Source organism: Sinohyriopsis cumingii, chromosome 2, assembly GCF_028554795.1.
Source record: "Sinohyriopsis cumingii isolate HCF-2022 chromosome 2, ASM2855479v2, whole genome shotgun sequence".
Classification (NCBI taxonomy): Eukaryota; Metazoa; Mollusca; class Bivalvia; order Unionida; family Unionidae; genus Sinohyriopsis; species Sinohyriopsis cumingii.
This window is the reverse complement of record NC_142962.1, coordinates 39,065,355-39,085,694: the sequence shown is the minus strand read 5'-3', so window position 1 is coordinate 39,085,694 and position 20,340 is coordinate 39,065,355. Positions and strand designations below refer to the sequence as shown.

At 33.8% G+C, this 20,340-nt stretch overlaps 1 protein-coding gene across 5 annotated transcripts in view; it reads right to left on the bottom strand.

Annotated features, from left to right (window-relative positions):
- Positions 1 to 20,340, bottom strand: part of LOC149804684 (pecanex-like protein 1) — a 160,589-nt gene that overhangs the window by 9,794 nt on the left and 130,455 nt on the right. For all 5 annotated transcript variants that reach the window (XM_089943005.1, XM_089943014.1, XM_089943031.1 and 2 more), the window contains 6 exons: positions 18,812 to 18,959; positions 15,876 to 16,027; positions 10,638 to 10,716; positions 8,595 to 8,869; positions 5,717 to 5,823; positions 67 to 260 (listed from right to left, as the gene is read on the bottom strand). In XM_089943005.1, coding sequence (XP_089799131.1) covers positions 67 to 260; positions 5,717 to 5,823; positions 8,595 to 8,869; positions 10,638 to 10,716; positions 15,876 to 16,027; positions 18,812 to 18,959 — 955 coding nt within the window. The remainder of the gene's footprint in view (positions 1 to 66; positions 261 to 5,716; positions 5,824 to 8,594; positions 8,870 to 10,637; positions 10,717 to 15,875; positions 16,028 to 18,811; positions 18,960 to 20,340) is intronic.

Genomic DNA, 20,340 nt, shown 5'->3' with positions numbered 1-20,340 from the left:
TTATCCAGTTTTATTTTGAACCATTAAGTAACCGAGAATTAATAAGTTTGTAGCTAAAAACCTCACCATAACTTTGGTATTAGGGCTGATCTCTTTCTGTAAAGGACTTTCCCCTATCAGACTTGACAGAGTCCCTAATGATCGAGGCTTGCCAATTGAGCTTGCTGTAGATACTAGGCTGCCACGATTACCTAGATTCTGCAGCGGCAGATCTGGAGTCTGATTGGTCAGAGTTGAAGTTGGGCAGGACCGTGCTGAACCTGAAGGAAAATTATGAACTTTGCTATATTGCAAGGTTACAACTCTCTGTATCTATATTCATTTCATTGCTCACTGTCCTTCCATCTCTGTTTTACTGTCTGTCCTTCCATCTGTGCCCAGTGTTTTTTCTCTATTATCTCTCTTTTTCTTTTTATAAACCCACTAGCTTATTTTCCTCCTCTTCTCTCTCTCTCAAAAACGAATAATTTAAATATCTCTCAATTAGAATTGGCTAATTAGACCCAAAATAGTTATAGATTATCTTTCTCATTATCTAGATAAATAAATTTAAGATATTTTTATCAAGTAAATAAAATGTATACCATCATTTTACATGACACAACTGGAGACTGCTTCAGATAACCACATTAATTTTAGATAAGAATTCTAATGATGATATTTTTGTTCTTTCCCTTATCATTTTATCCAATGGTAAGAAAGACAAGACAGTCTGTTGTCAGTTTTCTTCATCAATGGAAGAATCGAAAACAAGACTCTGAACCACATGGAACTTTTTTCACATTGCTAAAATTTGTAATAATTATGTTCATTAGATAATTTGACAAATGTTACTGTTAGTATCTTTCATGAATAAGACACATCATTAGCTGTGAAAATGACAGTGGAATGGAAAATTTCATGCCAGCTCTAAAATAAATGAATTCCCCATCTCTTCTGAGCTGAGAGCATGCAAATTTGTTGGTTATTTTTATCATGTCAGTCTTATATGGTTGAGATAAGGTAAACTGTGATTCTCATGGAATCTCTTTCTATGACACTGATTCCCTAACGTTTAAATTGATAATCATTTTGAACATGTCATTTGATTAACCAATGATTTGATTAATCACTCCAGCCCTTCTCTCCATTACTACTAACCCCTCTCCAGGGATAAGCAAATCCCAAAGCCTGTTGCATAGTTCAAACAAAATTCTTAGTTGGTCCCATGAAAATTTCGCAATGGATTGTTTGGGATGAGTCAGTCTTTTGATCATATGAAAAAGTCAGCCAAAAGATTTATGACTATTACTCAGAGCTAGCATGTAAAATAATCTCTGTCAGATAAATCAGTTGCTTTCCAACGAAAGACATTAACAAATATGAGTTCTTTCAAAACAGGTTTATACACCATTACTCAAAAGAACACCTGTTAACACATGTACAAGACAATCAGATCACCTAGCAAAAATATCACACACTTAGTGCTGATACTGTTGTGTATGGAAGCAAAGAACAAAAATGTCACTTGACTCTCCAACCCTCATAGGATGGTTTCATTCTTTATATAACCAAGTAAATGCACAGAATTTGACAAGAGGTAGACCCAAATAATAACTTGGTTACTGCTTTGACTGACAATACTAAATTAGAACAGTGAAAAGCTGTACTGACTTAAGATAATAAAATGCAGATCATGGAGACCTTTGTTGGTTATGCTGAAACCAGCATAATGTTGAAAGATGTATAAAGTAACATCTTATAGAGAGAAAATATATTTAGTATTAGTCCAATTGCTTGGGTAGTTAGGAAATTTATCAGATTAGATTATTTTGTATGGATCAACAAATGAATTGTATGCACATTTTGTTAAACAAATTAACAACTTACACCACTTCCTTGTTCTAGCATGCTTGGATAATTCACAAATCCACATATAATGATGGGGCAAGTGAGGATCTTTTTGTCTCTTATTAAAATACCCCAAAATAGACCCCTATATATCAACTTTTTAAAATTAAACTGAGATATTTCACTTGTTTACCATCAGTAAGTGCCCAGAAATTTTTAATCAACATCATGAAAATCTTAACTTTTATTAAGTTATATATTTAAAAATAAAATCAGTACAACACTCCTTAACTTATGGACAGATATCTCATTAAACCCACTTATAATGTGAGGTCAGGTGTAGATCCCATTTTTCAAACTAGAAAATATAAAAAATAACTGGCCCCCTAGTTCTTGAATGTGAACAAAATCGTGATCAAAATTCATAACTGAAACCTTGATATTGCTAATTTTATCACCAAAAAGAGTTGAAAGTACCCATAAATACAAATCAAAATCATAAAATTCTCAACTTTTAATAAGAAGTCATATATTCTGTTACATTTTCTTACCTAACAACATTCTCAGTACACTGTAAATAACAATATTCGATGAACTTTCGATAAATAAACATGTCCCAAATGCCTACTGGTGGCAACACTTTAATTTGTCACACTCAGTTCAAAGCAGACATGCTTTGTATTATAACAATGATTATGTCTTTTGTATCAAATCAAATAAATGGGGTTGAATAAAAGAAATGATAAAAGGCACGCAAATCCTACCTGCATAAGAGCTAGCAGTATGGTTGTGTGTCAGTTCAACTCATTTCAACTGATCAATCGAACATTGTTTTACTTATTTTTATGTAAGTAATTTACTTAAACAACCTTAAAATATGCAAGCCATTCACAATTGTGATCAAAGATAGCAAGGCAACCGAGCAAATTAAGTATTTAGTGAATAAAATACTTTGTTTCACAGATACAGTTCATTATGAAGAAGTGAGTTATAAAGATTGAAGTGAACTTAAAATTCCGGAATTGGCACTCAGGAGATTTCCTCAAGGAGATGAAGAAGTTTCATTATTACTTGCAACCAAATAACAACATCAATATTCTATTGATAGAACAATAAAATTCAGTTTACATGTTGACATTTGTTTTTGAAAAAATGTCCCTATCGTAAAAAAACAAGAAACCTTGTTTTGTTGTGAATGAACAACAGCTAAGAACAGTAACGTAATAAACAATGTTGTTTGTATTTGTGATGGTTGTTGAAAAAAGTTGGAGTAATATTGTCAATGATCTTTTAGAGGCTGGATATCATGAAAATAAAGGTAATTTATGCATATAAAAAACAACATCATAACAAAAAGGTATAAATTAACAATTATTTCCAACATGAAAATAAAATGAGTATTCAGCCAATAAACATCACCATTACCCCCACACACACATACACACACCGTTTTCTCAATGTCCTGTTCAGTATGGATAATATCTCCTTCTTAATATTTTTGAGGTGCCTCAGAAACTCATGTCCTCACTTTTAGTGCAGTGTATTTTTTGGATCCCATTGTGAACAAGGGAGAGGCCATACTACAATTATCAATATACAATCAAACATCGATCAATTAAACTGTTAGTAATGTAACACTTTAAGAAATAAATACCAATTAGGTCCTGTCAAGTGCAACTCATGTTTCAGATTTATCTTCATACTTGGGGCCCCGAGTGGCCGAGTGGTCTAAAGCGCTCTCCGTTACGGATCACTGTCATCTCATCTCTATCTGCGCCGGTTCAAGTCTTGGATTCAGCCAATGTGGGTATGTGAGAAAGCTTGCCAGTAGCTTCTCGTGGGTCGGTGGTTCTTCCCGGGGTTTTCCCGGGTTCTTCCTTCACCATTAATACTGGCCGCCATGTATAGCCTATCGTATGCTGAAAAATGGCATTAAACCCCACAACAACAACAAATCTTTATAATTAGTTTCAGTGCAAAAGTCATAAATGAAATATGCCCAAATGCATTAAAATGTTAAAAATGTCACCTGACCATCACAGCAATACCCACAAGCATTTTCATGACAACCTAACTGTTTTTATCTCTGATTTGCACAAGTGATTGCTGCATTGTTATAGTCAGTTAAAAGTAGATCTGCTTTGTACACTATTATCAAATTAATTATGTATTTTATCAAATCAAGTAAAGAGATTAGAATAAAAAATAAGTTAAAAGATATCTTACCTGGGTTAGAGCTAGTGGTCAAAGTCATGTGTCAACTTATTTCAACTGAGCATGTGAGCACTAATTTAAATAGTATTATGTAAGTTACATTTTTGGGTTTATCCAACCCATTTGCAATAGTGAACAAAGACCGCATGGGAACCAAGCAAAAGGTATACTCAGTGAATAAATATCTTGGTTTCAAAGATGGGATTTATTATGGGGCAGTGATTTTCACAGTTATTAGCGAATTTAAAATTCTTCAACTGGCACATGAAGGTCTGCTTAATGAGCACAAATTTCTCTGTAACTTGCAATGAAATTACAGCATCAATATTTCACTAACAGAATAATAAAAAATGTGTTTTGACATCACTGTTTCTTGATATAAATAAAATTTATTTTATATAAAAAGAATCTTCTTTTTGTTTTGAATCAACAAATATACTAGAATGTATCTACATTCAATTGCAAAAAGCAGTAACATAATAAACAATTGTACATATGTCTTGAAACCCCAAGGAATAATGTTGTATCTTGAATATAAAGGTAATATATACAGAAAAACGAACTACTTTGTTAGAAAAATTATTTTTTGACAATTATTCCCAATATCATAAACGAGTATCTAGCCATTTAAACCCACTCCTCTTCTCTTTTCTATCCCTTTCTTATTTTTTCAGAGGTTCCTCTGTAAATTTGGGCCATCTTTTATGTTGTGATCTATGTTTTTGTGCCCTGCTGTGTGCAAGTTTTGAGAGAAGTATATTAGCATAAAAACAATATCTCCATTATTCATATTTGTTCCTCTATATCCTAAGCAATTTCATTTTTGATAGATATTAATAACCCAATATACAGATCTTGTTTTATTTTATTTATCTCAAAATCTTATTTTTGTAAAAGTCATAACATTTTTTCTGTAAAAGTGAAGGGATGAATGCTAAATTTAAAACAAAGTAAATCAAAACGGCAATTTCGAGGTTTTTATTTCTTACATAAATCTATCAACTGAATCCAAACATTTACTCGGTTCTGCTCTTTTAGGAAGAATTTGCACTGCCATGATAACAAGATGTGTATGACCAAAGTACAACAAAACTTGTAACTGATATTTGCAACAACAATACTGCTGCTGTTGATGTATGGTCAAAGTACAACAAAACTTGTAACTGATATTTGCAACAACAATACTGCTGCTGTTGATGTATGGCCAAAGTACAACAAAACTTGTAATTGATATTTGCAACAACAATACTGCGACTGTTGATGTATGGCCAAAGTACAACAAAACTTGTAATTGATATTTGCAACAACAATACTGCTGCTGTTGATGTATGGTCAAAGTACAACAAAACTTGTAATTGATATTTGCAACAACAATACTGCTACTGTTGATGTATGGTCAAAGTACAACAAAACTTGTAATTGATATTTGCAACAACAATACTGCTGCTGTTGATGTATGACCAAAGTACAACAAAACTTGTAATTGATATTTACAACAACAATGCTGCTGTTGATGAACACCACAAACAAGAGACAATTATTTGTTATAATCATAATTCAGGTGAACACACTCATGTATTTGAGTTGCATCATTTGTTGCTACCAAAAGGCAAATATTTATCATATATTCATAACAATGTTTTCGACTAAATCATAAGATTAAATATCTCACCTAGAACATTTGCTGCAGATTGATGAGTACAGGTGAAGTAGGGCAAATCTCCATCAGTAAACCCAGAACTTCCACTAGCACATGAAGCCCCACACCGTTGCCTCATTCTGCAATAATCATCGGTACCATGAAAAGATTATTTTACATTATATAAGCTCATACTTCCCAGTGTTAGGATTTTTTTCCAAAACTAAAAAACTGTTTTGTGGTCCCTGCATGCAACCAAAATAGCAATGTCACTCAATTAAGAATAAGTTGTCTGCTCAAAGAATCCTAAAGAAACTGAAACTCAAATTTGAAAAAAATAAATAATAAAATATTCGGTTTTTGAAGCATTTAATACATTTTCAAACTCTAAAATAGTTGGTAATCTGAAAGCCTGATCATTTAACTTTTGGGGGGAATTTCTTTGGAACCAGGACATTGTTTCTTTTTTACCTAAGACAATAATCTATGTTTTCAACTAATATAATGAAAATTTAACCAGTTCTATTTCCATACCAATTAGGAAGGTTAATTTTTTTAAGCTATTTGAAAGTTACATATTTTGTTTCCAAAATAGCTCAGCCCACCCACCCCCATACCTGAAAATTAAATGGTTTGTCCCTTAGCATTGTCAAACATCGTCACTACACAAAGCATATGTACATGCACTCGCATAATCACAATCACAAAGACATTAAGTTAAACTAAAACAAAAAAGCACCAAGTTTTGCCTTTAAAATTCATTGAACAGTGGAAGCTCTTAACTACCAGTACACACAGTCTTTACTGTTCTCCATTTTTTTTGGGGGGGGATGGTGGTGTTGCAAGTGTCATACGAGTTCAACTTTGCACTGATCAGAGACTGGATGGAACTGGTGTTCAAACTTGATTTTTCTCAGTATAGAAAATGACCTTTTTGCATCTGCACTACTGTGAGTGAGTGTCAAATATGCAATGGCCACCCAAATTAAAATGTCTAATCATGTTAGTTATGTTTGAGACTGAGTTCTGCATTCATGCATTGTTTGACTGCTGGATGGTGTTACTATGTTGACGTATGCACTCCATAATGACTAATCTCAATATGATGGCCACAAAGAATTCATAACATGGACTCACCCTAGCTACTGTCAATCAATTAAGTAATGTGTAAGGGTGGTTGTTAGTATCTGAACATCATACTGAGATGCATGTACAAAGAGTAAAATGCTACCCTTGGTGTGCTTCATAAAGTCAAACTCCATCAACCAGGAGTTCTAAAATTTAGTTTTGCTGAGCTCTGCTCGCTTTACTGATGACTCATCCTTCTCTGAAATGCCACTGCATTTACATTTTTTCCTTAAAAGCTGAATGACATTTCCACACTCATTCAACTTAAAAGAGACATTGCTGCTGTTAACCAACTATTAAGTAATCTTTAATAAAGATGGCTTAAACATCATCATTCATGGCAATCAAGAGAATAACTTTTGTTTCATCTGAACTTAAAAACAAATTGGGTTGTTCAACTTTATGTACTTTACCTATGCAAATTAGCAAAATGGATTCTCCCATAAAGAATTCATAACATGGAATCACCCTAGCTATTGTCAGTCAATTAAGTAATGTGTAAGGGTGGTTGTTTATCTCTGGCAAACTCACAATTTAATCACCTCTAAGATAATCAACTGTATAGGACAACCCCATGTTTTTCATGAGCATTAAACATAAGTGTTTGCTGTTTATACATGGCATATACTGTGGTGTTAATAAAGCACCCCCACCCACTGAAAATCATGTTTTTGGATGGTTTGGGAGTCATGTTTTTCATGTGACATGTTGTGTTATGGTAGATATGTAAGCCTCATCTAAATTCCAAAATGAATTAGATCCACTGCTACCAGAGTTTGCACCTTAATCAGATTCAATGCTAAATACAAATCTTAAGGATAGGACAGGGTACATAGTTCAACACAGAAACTAATTAAATTATGTTCTTAAATTGGACTCATCATCGGATAATTCTACCACAGACTAGATGTGATAAAGTAAATTAAGGCTGCCCATAGCTTTAAATCAGCAATGCCATAGTTGTCATTAATATTATGATTCTGTGTGAAGATTATTTTACAAAAGTTTTGCATTTACCTCCTCCATATATCAAAGATAACTGCATGCACAAACAGAACATTTTTCACAGATGATTATGTCTTGCAGATTTTTCTTGTCAAAAGAAAAGTTAAGTCACAGTGACATGCTTTTAAAGCTTAGTTACTAACACCAAAGAAAGTAAGCCAATATGTAGAGGCATGGATAATCTACCAATGATTATTTACAAACTCAACATCTGTGCTTGAGCATCACCAACAAGTGCAATTAAAAGCATGTTATAAGCCTGCCCCATGTTGAATAGCCTGCTATATGGCCAGTTGTAGAGCATGGTTGACTCAGGATAGTTCTAACCAATGGGTCTTAATGACCTTGACCTTTGCTTAAGGTATACAGTCTTCAACTAAACTTACAGTACAGAAACCATTTTTTTCATTTGACTTATCATCATATGTCCTTTAATCTGTTGACCCCAAATTCAATAGGTTTCTTTATTACCCTAAGTGCAACCAGTTTTCTTTTGCAGGCAGTGACCTTGACCTTTCACTGTTTAATGATCACAAAAGATAGGCATATTCTTCAACCCAGTTGCAAGCCAGACACAAAATTTGGTCTGGGTTTGTGAGGCAGAACTAATGTTATTGTGTGGAATTTTTCTTCTTTACAGTGACCCTGACCACTGAATCCAAAAAGCCTTATCCAGATGGTAGAGAACTCAAGTTATAGTGTGGAAATGAAATAGGGACAGACATATGTTATAACATGATATGCCCAGTCTTACAGTAATCAAAGAAAATCATTATACCTAGTCCATATATTCTGAACAAATCTCCTGACGTTTGCAAGTATGAATTCTCCACCAATGACAGATGTTAGCTGCTCATTCGTTGAAGAGTAGGATGTGGTGAGAGGGGAGACATAAATAGGATAGCCAATAGGCTGGTCACATGAGGAATTTATCATGTTGCGGAGGGCTTGTTTGGCATTCTGGATACTACCACGCTCAGGATTTCTGTTGCGTAAAAATATCAGCTCCTGCTGTTGCCCTGCCCAGAGTCCTCGTACACATTCTCTGTTCACCTGCAATGTCAAATTGAGACTGGTAATAGCAGCTTCATGTTTCTTTCTGGCAGATGTACCGTAAGCCTCAGTGGCCTGCTGAGAATTTATCGAAAATGGGAAGACCTTAATACTGCAAAAGGCTTCCTTAAATTAAACACACACACACACACACACACACACACACACTCACACACACACACACACACATATATATACTTTCAGTGATACATGAAATCTTCATTGTCAACCAAAAAGATTCTTATAAGAGATTTTAATATTTATGGATGTCCATCAAAGTTAATAAATTGATAATAGACTTTTAATATAGATAAAATGACATGCAGCAGTCATGGATTTACTGCAGCTGTAGTATTAAATATAATGTTTCTTTGAAAACTCTATACTACAGAATTTCACATGACAACAGTATTTTATTCCATTCTACTATATTTTAAATTTCATTTATACATTTCTGGTACAGTTGGACAGTAAAGTCTAGGCTCCACATATTTTGTTCTAAAGTTATCATGAGCTGACACACTGCATTACAATATAACTTTAAAAAAGACTGATGTCTACAGCACAAACCTTACAACAATCATTCAATCACTTTTTTTTATAAGTACAGGAGACAAGTTTTTATACCACTTTTGTCTTGTGCATTGCACCAGTAATGTTTAAACAAGTGGGAAAACATAATGACCACACAAGATAAGTTGGTGACACTTTTGTTGATTATCCAACAAAGAAAATGTGTCAACCAGACCCAGTCATCTCTGAAATTTGTTTAGACAACAACATCTTTATTGACTATCTGTCAAAGAAACAATGTGTAAGCCAGACCTAATAACATTTAAATTTTACTTCATGAACATGTTTATTTGACAATTTAATGGACTTGATATAATAATATTGAAGATATAAATGACGTTCAGTTGCTGAGAGTATGTGGTGGTCAAAACCTCTTATTTGCTGGACATGCCAGCCAGTACACTGATCCTGAAATTCTAATTGATCTTGCCAGATGTTTCTTCCAGAACTTAATGTGGTGGTTACATATTTGTGAAATTGAATAAAACAAAAATTTGTGAGAAGAAAAAAACTCAGATATACCTAAATATTAAATGTACGAGAAAATTAGTCACTTTCAGTTCTGTATTTGCAGCTTCTTTAGTATCAGTATTATCCTTACGATCAAACTCGTTATTTTTACAAAAATACAATTTTTTTTAAAAAAAGACTATATGACAAATGTTCAACCAACAAAAATATTTTATTCTACAATACTGTTACATAAATCAATTAATAATTGACAAAAATTAAAATGAAAAAATTACACTCTTAGATGCTGCTATCCCATAATTCTTTACATGAATTATTATAAAAAAATATGTAGCACCTACCTGAAGAGCATTTCTGGTAAAATCCGATTGTGAAATTTTATTAGATCAGGTCCCCAATCAAGTCTTGACAGATGATAAAAAGGTCAAGCTAGCAAATGGTTAAATGATGATGATGCTCATTTGTAATTTTTCAAAGATTTGTAATTTTAATTCTTTTGCTTTGGTATATTCAGAATAAAATTATTAAAACCATCTTTAAGGGTTCTGTGTATTATAGATATCAAGTTCTAGCAAAAGGTGGAAGACCATAAAACTACAACTCAGCAGCAGTAATGCATAGAACACCTGAAACTGGTTTCTGATAAGTCACTGTTTTAAAATTATGCTTGAAATAGACATTTTTGATGACCCTTTCCTAAATGGCTTAGTGTTGATTGACTTACTTTGACTATCCGAAATGTCAGGTACTTCTTGTTCAGCATAATAACCTTGTACTCATCGGATCCCTCATCAAACACATGTCTGACAAATAAAAATAAGCGTTAGTGTCAGCTTTTACATTCAATTCTCTTACAAATTTTATGCAAACAAAGAAATTTAGATGTATAGCAATGTACATAATACACAATGATGTAGTATATGTGAGGTTAAACCTGAGGTTGCTAGGGAAACAAAAACCTTGATACAATAACTAGCGGGAACGTACTTTGGACTGGTCGTTTCTAGCTGGATATTTTTTTACTTGTGATGGTAGTGAAGGAATGCTGAAGTTGATTAAAAGAGGGTTTAGTTTCTTTAAGGAAATGAAGTTATTGAATAGTTTTCATCACCATCAGTATCTTTTTATTCACTTTGTTAAACAAATGTACTCCAACTGCAACCGACTGAAGCTTCCCTCAGCTACCATCACATTTCAACCAACTAAAATGTATGTCAATAGAAGTTGAAAATGCATCCAATGTTCATATCAGAATCTGATTCCATCAGGAAAAAGACAGAGTAAATATAGTCCAGCTAAAGCAATATAGGCTGCCAAGTGTATGAGATATTTCTGAAAATATGACCTCCTGTTTCCCTGTCAGTTTATCAGTGAATATGCTATACAATGTGATTTATTTTGGAAGTAAGATATAAACCCAAACAGCATAAATATCAGGGTGGCCATCTTATCTCATAGAACTAATACTGACTTATTTAAAGTCCACACTTCTTTCCCATCTGACCCATTGGGTGGGATGAAGACGTTGAATACAACTGGTGAGAATAACCTGGTACAATGAGTCTTCTGGGAACTTGTCTGTATCCACACAAATTGGTATTTCACTTTCTTGTCATCACTTTTGAGGTACAGCAGGATTATTTGGTCTTATCTCACTCATAGAGGGGGACCTTTTGACTCTGTGTTCATCATCCAGTCTCCACTCATGGATTAAAGTGCAAGGTGACAGGACTAACCCACTGATCCTCTTATCTCCAGGACAAAAAGGAGTGGCAGAACCTCATCCCTTCACTCAATGAGGTCAAAGGAAATGGGAAAGATCTAAGGCATGTCCAGTCTGCAATCCGTGAAGCCAAAGCAAAATCATCCATCATGTCATATCATGAAAAGGAGCCAAGGCCAACATGCTGCTTGATAGCAGGAGTCTTCAAGCTCCATGGGAGTTGAATGGGAAAATCAAGAAGGAGAGGCATCGACCTTATCACTTCTCCATGACCATTCCTCAAAACTCAAAGTCCATTCCATAGGGAGATTGAATGGAAACATAGAGAAGGGGAAGCGGGTAAACCGAATCAATCTACTTTCTTGAGACCAGTGGTCTAACCCCTGTCCAAAGACTGGTGATCAGCACCCAACATATATTGTCCAGTGTTTTATGCCTGGTACGTGGTATTCAGGAACCAGCATTTGGTATTCCATGATTGGTGATTTTAGACCAAATAGAAAACTGACACTATGAACCAAAGTCTCTGTTATGTATATTTAATTATATCTGATTTAATATAGATTTATTTCAATTTAATTGTTTGTTTGTCATTTTAATTTTTTATTATTTTTCATCACATGCTATTGTAATGTAAAATTATTCACTAGAGATGATACCTTTTCAGAAAATAATTAGTCCTTGACTGTTCATTTCGTAGACCCCAGGTGTTAACCTAGTTACTGACCTTGATTCAAAATTAGTAGCAACCATATAAATAAGTTCTATTTTTATTTTAAAATGATTGGTTGTTGTTGAGGTGATGATGGGACTATTGATTTAAGATGTAAACAATTTTTTTATTTTTTATTTCTTAGATTAAAATGATTGGTTTTCGTCAGGGCCACACTGGGTGTACATGATCTTTAACAAGTAAATAATTTTAACAAGGTTCTGGAACATGATCACATGACCCCCTTTCTGTGTTTTAGAATACGAGATATAACCTTTGTTTTGGAGAGATATTCTCAGTAGTTGGGCTCTTACACTGGAAGTTGTATGTTGTGCTGTTTGGAGTTATTTCAAATTACTTTGATTCAAAAGGATTAATTCTTTTTTTTCCTGGAAAAAACATGTGCTCATATGAAATTGTTGAATGTGGACAGATTTTATCAAAATTTATTCAGATTTCCAAAACCGGAGTGATATTTCTTGTTTCTACAAGGAACTGTAGACTTCAACACTACAGATTACAGCATACGTCATCGTCTTCCATCTTGGATTCTTTGTTGAAATCATTAGAACATTTTATTAGGACTTCTAAAATTTTATTCATGGATTATTCTTGGATTATTTTTGGATTTGATTCTTAAAACTGTAAGTTTATATTTTTTCCATTTTTAAATAATTTTTCCAGGGAAATAAATTATTATATATTTTAAAGCTTGTTGTTTTCACTCTTTCTTGTGTTACTGTTTATTTGAGTCTAAACACGTAACATAAGAGTCTCCAACTCAAATTGTCACAAGGGCCATGTAAGGACTAGTTCATTGACCTGTGGGCCTCATCACTCAAACGTTTCCATACAGTGAAAGTGGCTTATATAAAAGGTAACCAGTTAGACTGTTGAAAACAAGATGTAAATGATGTAACAAACTTTTTTCCTAAAACTGACTGGCTGTGATGAAAACAATTTGCATTATTAATTATTTTACAAATTATGGATGTCATTGTGGGCTGTAGGAAATAATTCCATACACCGCATGTCTGAGACCTCTGCTATAAACCATACATGATTATCAGCACTCAGACACATTATCCAGTAACTGTTGCCATGCCCAGTGCCTGGTAACCTGGTGCCTGCTGACTGGTCACTGGGTAATGACTGGTCAGATGATGTAGATCTTACAGGGAGTCTATTTTCAGGAAACTTGATGATTCAAATCCAGGCCAACTTAATCGAGACAAATGAATTTCCCTTGCATTATGAAGGTGAGACTCACTACTGCCAACTGGCAATTTCCCTACATTGGGAAGTGTAAAGGATCCCCCCTTGGATGGAAGCAGATGGCTTCCTTATCCTAGACACCTCACTAACGATGGCTGTTTATATATCTATACTGATAAGTACCATCATCCCATCTCAGGAACAGAAAACAACCTCCATAGATGAAACAAAGCAGCTGGACCTTTCCACCATGTCCCAAACCTGATCAGGCCATAAAGAACAAATGGGACAGCCATACATGTGTACACATGCCAAGCATGTTAAACAGTGAGGTACAAATCTCATGCTACAATTTTATGCTCATATGTAACAACACCTTGAGGTATGACTGAAGGCTGAAAGAGTATAAGAAGAAAAACAACTGGGCAAGAATTACTTAACCTAACAAATTCTACTATTTGTATTAGAAGGATGCATGACAAAATGTACCACTTCACTAGAGACATAGTCAAAACCCTCACAATCAATAAAAAGGGTCACATATACAGGAAAATAAGCAAGAACTTGGGAGAAAATAATAAATGCAATTGTCAAAGACACTTTCTGGATGAAGTGTTCAAGAACCAAGAGACATATGTTGAAATGCACAGAGTCCATGAAAAGAAGGATGAAGAATAATTCTCTCCCTGCTCTGATGCCCTTCAGTTTCATTCCAAGTTAAAGTATGATGACATTCAAAAGCGGACTGAGATATCAGACTTAGATCATAATGTGTTTTACTCTAGGCCTGCAAGTACTAACTGGAGGAGGGAATGTCTTTAGTCTGGGGACTAGTAATAGGAAAAGATACAACAATGTAATAATAGCAGGAAAGTATTACATAATTACCCACCCAAATTTCCCTTGATTCCTTAATTCTACATTTCAATATTCTATCAAAGTAATAAGTTCACTTGAAAAGGATACCATCTCTCAAGAGTAACCAAAACTGGTCCATTCATTTTCAACACACAAGCTCTTATAATTAAGAGTTTGAAATTCTTAGGCATGTTTTGTATGAGCGGTATCGCAGACATCATCTCTATTGTCGCTAAAGAATAAACTCTTATGGTAGCTAAAAGCCTTTTCCAGTGAACCATGCCCAAGGGTATTTTTTGTTTAATTTGTTTCGTTGTAGAATTATCAAATAAAAATAAATAAACACACAAAAACAAAGAATTATCCTCTACCTGGAGACTCCTAAAAGAAACAGAAACAAAACAGATTCTTAAGAAACACATAATGAACTCTTGCTGTATCAAACAGCATAAACCCATTACATCAAGGTAAAAGTTTGTTATATAAATCAAATTCCCTAAAAATGTCAAAGATTTTCTTGGGTGGTACATCACAAACTTTCAGCACACTCTACATGAATATGTGCCACTGTCAGTGGACACTGTCATGGTATGCAATCTGGTCGATGTTCATCCTTTCATATGTGTGTCCAATATGTGATCAACATATTATCACCTCTTTGGTGAAAGTTTAACTGTGTAGTATTATCTGACAATATATTTGACAGTGCTTTTAACTTTTCAATCACATACACAAGCAATAAATAGAAAGTTAACCTGAAGCTTTCGTCCTCATGATATGGACTTCACCAACACATCTGTGTGATTTGTTCTATAAAAGGAATGCACTCTTCAATAATGGGGTTTGATATTCTTTATTTGTGAAGTGTTTGTTTCTACATTTTTGACAAATATGAAGAACCTTCTGCTTTACACAATATTTAAGAGACTACATGGAACCTTTCACATCAAAATTGGTGACTGACAGCGGGTAGTTTTGCATGTTTTAACTGTCCTTTCATTACCCATTATACCAACATGACTTGGCAGCCGACAATACAGAAAACTTTTTCCAGATTAAATCTCATCTGATATATGTATTAGACAAACATCTGGGATTTTGACTTTTTCATATTACTACACCCAAAAAATAAAGGCCCTATCAAGCCTGAAGTTTCTTAAAGTCATAGAACAGATGCAAAAAAATAAGTTTTAGCAAAAATTTAAAATATTATCATTCTGACCAAATCCACCATGCATCTTAACTAATAAACCAAACAAACCATTTTATTTTGAAGAACAGGAAAGAAAAAATATTGAACAATATTAAATACAAATAAATTAAAACTTAGAAATATTGTGACACTAAAATATTGTCAACTTCACTCAGTCAAATGTATTATAGTAACTTTCTTATGGAAAACTGCTACAATGTTCAAGTACAAATAATATAATTATGAAGTTAATAAAGACTACCTGAGAGCCAGGAGCCATGGTGTGTTGGAGAGAACAGCATTTCTCCAGGCTGGGTCAGCCTCATGAGATATGACAAGGTTCTCCTCATAGTTACCTATACCATCATACAACACCTGGTGGTCGTCATACTCATCTGTACACAGGAAGTGGTCCTGCAAAAAGGAAAGACAGGAAAGCTACATTATTGGAACTAATCTTAAGCAGAGTTCAAAATGAACTGAAAAACTTCACGGCCAAAAATAGTTGGCGAGCCTAGTTTTCTCTCTCAAGAAAACAGCATGATAATATTTTATACCTAAATTTTAATGATGTTGAAATGAAAAATGTTATGCAAGATAAACTTTTAAGAGTTTAAGTTGATAACAATACATTATGGTCTGATTATATCAGCAAGTTTACCAACTAGATGTCTAAATATATCAAGTTTACCAACTAGATGTCTAAATATATCGTTTACCAATTAGATGTCTAAATATATCAAGTTAATATGAAAATTCTAAGAATACCAAACTGTATGGCAGAAGATGTCTTGTGACAAGGCTTCTAAGAAAATATGTTACAAGTGGAAAGACTTTAAAAAACGGGCCATCAGAATTATCCTTGACAATGTCATTAATGCTACTAATGTCTGAATTATTTGAAGATCATTCCCATCAACAAAAGAATGTTTAGAAAAATATAAATTTATGTTTGATGTTTCTAAGGCATCTATGCCCAACTATGATATGTTTGGTAAAATGTCAAATAATTCTAACACCAATACTAAGCTCTATGTCATCAAAAAAGCCCAAAAGTGAATTATATGAAAATATGTTTGTTTTTTCTGGTCTAATAATTTCCAACTTCCTTTTACCCTGAAGTCTGCCATGATATATAAAAAGAGCTATGGCAAACTCTGTAGTATATTTGTATTTGCATATATTTCAGGAAAGTGTTCATGAATTTTGCCTTTGCATATGTGTGTGTGTGTGTGTGTGTTTGTGAGAGAGAGAGAGAGAAAGAGAGAGAGAGATATAGACAGAGAGAGAGAGAGAGAGAGGTTTGCAATCATGCAAGTTTGTGTACAATGTTTTGTATGAAGCATCTCTTAACTGCATCTACATTTCAACAAGATCACATGAATGTCATGAATGATCAAAAAAAAAAAAACACACAGCATACAAGCCAACATTAACAATAGTCCCTAGATGGGACTGACACTCTACAGGGTAAAAAGAATTTCCAGGAATTCAGCATAAGACTATTTCTTCCATTTAGCTGTCAAGTGTTGTAACCATCTCTGATATTCTTTGGTGACAAGAAGATTTTCAAATTATTCAGCAATAGCAAGATTTTCAAATCAGATGCAGTGGTCCACATACTGGATGTCAGCTCAGCACTATTTTCATTTACGATAAAAGTTTACATCAGTAGAAGTTTTTCTGTGAAAACCCAATGTCATAATGATCATCCAGTCAGGGGAAGAAGTAACAAGATCATTAAAACATTCATCATGGTAACCTTGTTTGATGCATGTCTGGCACCATTTTTACTTGGGACCAACAAGGTACCAAAAAAGGTCTATTAGTGAACACCCCAAGTTGACATAGTGATTAAATCAGAAAGAAGCTGAGATAATATTTTCAAGATATTACTTTTCATTTAGGAGTAGCAGCAATAACAAGACTCTCAAGATAGCTGCTGTGGTGGCCATACTGTATGTCAGATCGGCACCATTTTCATTTTAGGCAAAATGAATATCATAAGAAGTCTTCTGATGAAAACCTCACATCCATATGACTTTCTGTTCAAGTAGAGTTCTGAGATCATGATTTTTAAGATGGCTGCCACTGTGACCATATTGGACATTAAATCGGCATTATTATTATTTAGGACTAACTGGACCTCACAAGTCTTTTAGTGAAAACACCATGCTGATATGACCACCTATTCAGGTGGATTAGCGATAACTCGATTTTCAACATGACTGCCATGGTGGCCATATTGAATTCCGGATCAATACCATTTTTATTTAGGACCAGCTAGATATCATAAGAAGTCTTTCTGTGAAAAGCCCATGTTGATATGACCATCCATTCAGGAGGAAGAGCTGTAACAAGATTTTTAAGATGGCTGCCAGTGCAACCATAATGAATGTCAGATTTGTACCATTTTCATTTAGGACCAATCAGGCATTAAAGGAAATCTTTTAGTGAAAACCCCATGTTGACATGACCATCCATATCAACTAAAGGTTAATAATGGCAGCCATATTTAATGGCAAATAAACATCGTTTATAAAGACCCGACTATTACAAGTGAAAAGTTCACAGAACACACAACATTTCAGTTAAACCAACCTGACATGATTTTAACTTACTTCAGGTCAATTGGAAGGCAGCAATTTTAAATGATGGTGTTAAGCTATGAGCAGTGTGTCAGAAAGCTTAGATGTAAATTGGACACAACCTAATCTTCCTATGAGATATGTTACACTATGACATTGTTGCAAAAACTAACAGCAGTACTCACACTTCCAAGTCTGAAACTTTCAATTAAAAATAAAACTTGAGCTGTATTTATACAACGTTTGTCACAATGATCATTTTTGTTTAAATGCAATATTAAAGACATTGAGATGAATAAATTAAATTAATTCCATGACTGTACAACTGATACCACCATAACAAGTTCACAATCTGGGAAATTACTGATATTACTAAGTAAAACTATAAAAAAAAGCACTGTATCATTATTAATAAGCCTACCCTTCCAAAACATGATATGTGGAATGGAATGATCACTGAAACTGGCTGGAATAAAATTTTATCTCGAAGAGAAAGTATGATACAAAATATGGTGGGTTCATTTTCTTCAGTGCTGGCCAATTAGAGATACATTAGATTATTGCTTGATGGATTAATGTTTGTATACCTGATGCAACTGAAGTGACATACCTGATGCAATTTAAGTGACATTCTAACAGCAGGTGCAACAACTCTCCGTAATAGCTCCATATCTGCGAAAACCCACTCATCCCTTGTTGATGTTATTCTGAAATCCCCTTTGAAGAGAGCATGAAGCCCAAACAGGAAAAATTCCACACTAGAAAGAAACAGATGGCTCATTTACTTCATGAAATGTAGTTGTAGGATTTGATATGCAATATACACAATTCTCAAACAAATTACTTTAAGATTCTGTCTATGCAGTATTAAACCTATTCTAATGAAAGTATTGTAATAAAGGGCATTTAATAATTAGTATTGTACATACACAGCAACTGCAAATTTAATATTTGATTTCAAGCAGAGAATCATGCATTGGAACATACATGTACAGCATGAATAGTTAAATTACATGTAATTACTGTCATGCATCGGAAAATACATGTAGAGCATGAACAGTTAAATTACATGTAATTACTGTCATGCATCAGTACATACATGTAGAGCATGAATAGTTAAATTACATTTAATTACTGTCATGCATCGGTACATACATGTAGAGCATGAATAGTTAAATTACATGTAATTACTGTCATGCATCAGTACATACATGTACAGCATGAATAGTTATATTACATGTAATTACTGTCATGCATCGGTACATACATGTACAGCATGAATAGTTATATTACATGTAATTACTGTCTGATCTCATTGTATCTTTCCAGTTTGAGAATTTGTTCTTAAAAGGTTTTTCTACTTTTAATAATGGTAGCCATAGTTGATGGTAGATAAGCATCACTTGTAAAAATCTGAAAATCCCTCATGCCACTGTAATGTCAAAACTGCTTGGATTCTGTCGAGCAGTTTTTATGAAGAGTTAAAGGTTTTTCTATTTGCAGTAATGGAAGCCATATTTAATGTCTGATCAGTATCACTGGCATAGACTTTGAAGCCCTTTATGCCAGAAAGCTTTCTGTAAAATTTCTGTTCAGTGATTTTTGAGAAGAAGAAGTTTTGCAATGTTTTGCGTTTTAATCTATTTGTAGTAAACTTCGCTATATCCAATTGTGTGGCTCACCATCATTCACACAAATTTGAAAGTCTTGCATGTCTGGATTCCTTCTGTCAAATTTGGTCGATTTCTGCTAATCAGGTTCTGATAAGTTGATTGCAGTATTTTCTATTTTTAGTAACAGTAGCCATATTAGGTGCTTGAACAGCATCATTTGTGAGGTATCATTAGACTAACTGAACCAATCAGCTATTTTTTTCTCTGATAGCTTGTAATGATGTGCTAAAAAGAGAAGAATGTTACTTATATTCAATTAAAAACAGAATCAAAGCATAAACAGAAAATAAAATAACTTTTCCATAGACTAGCAAAGCAAACTGTTGTGATTCTGCCAGCTCTGAAAACGTCACCTTCACTAAAAATTCCAGTCATTTCATTCAAATGTAACTATCTGCAGCAAATGCAATATAAAATCTATGAAGATATTTCAATAATGTCAAAATTGGTGCATAGCATAATAAAG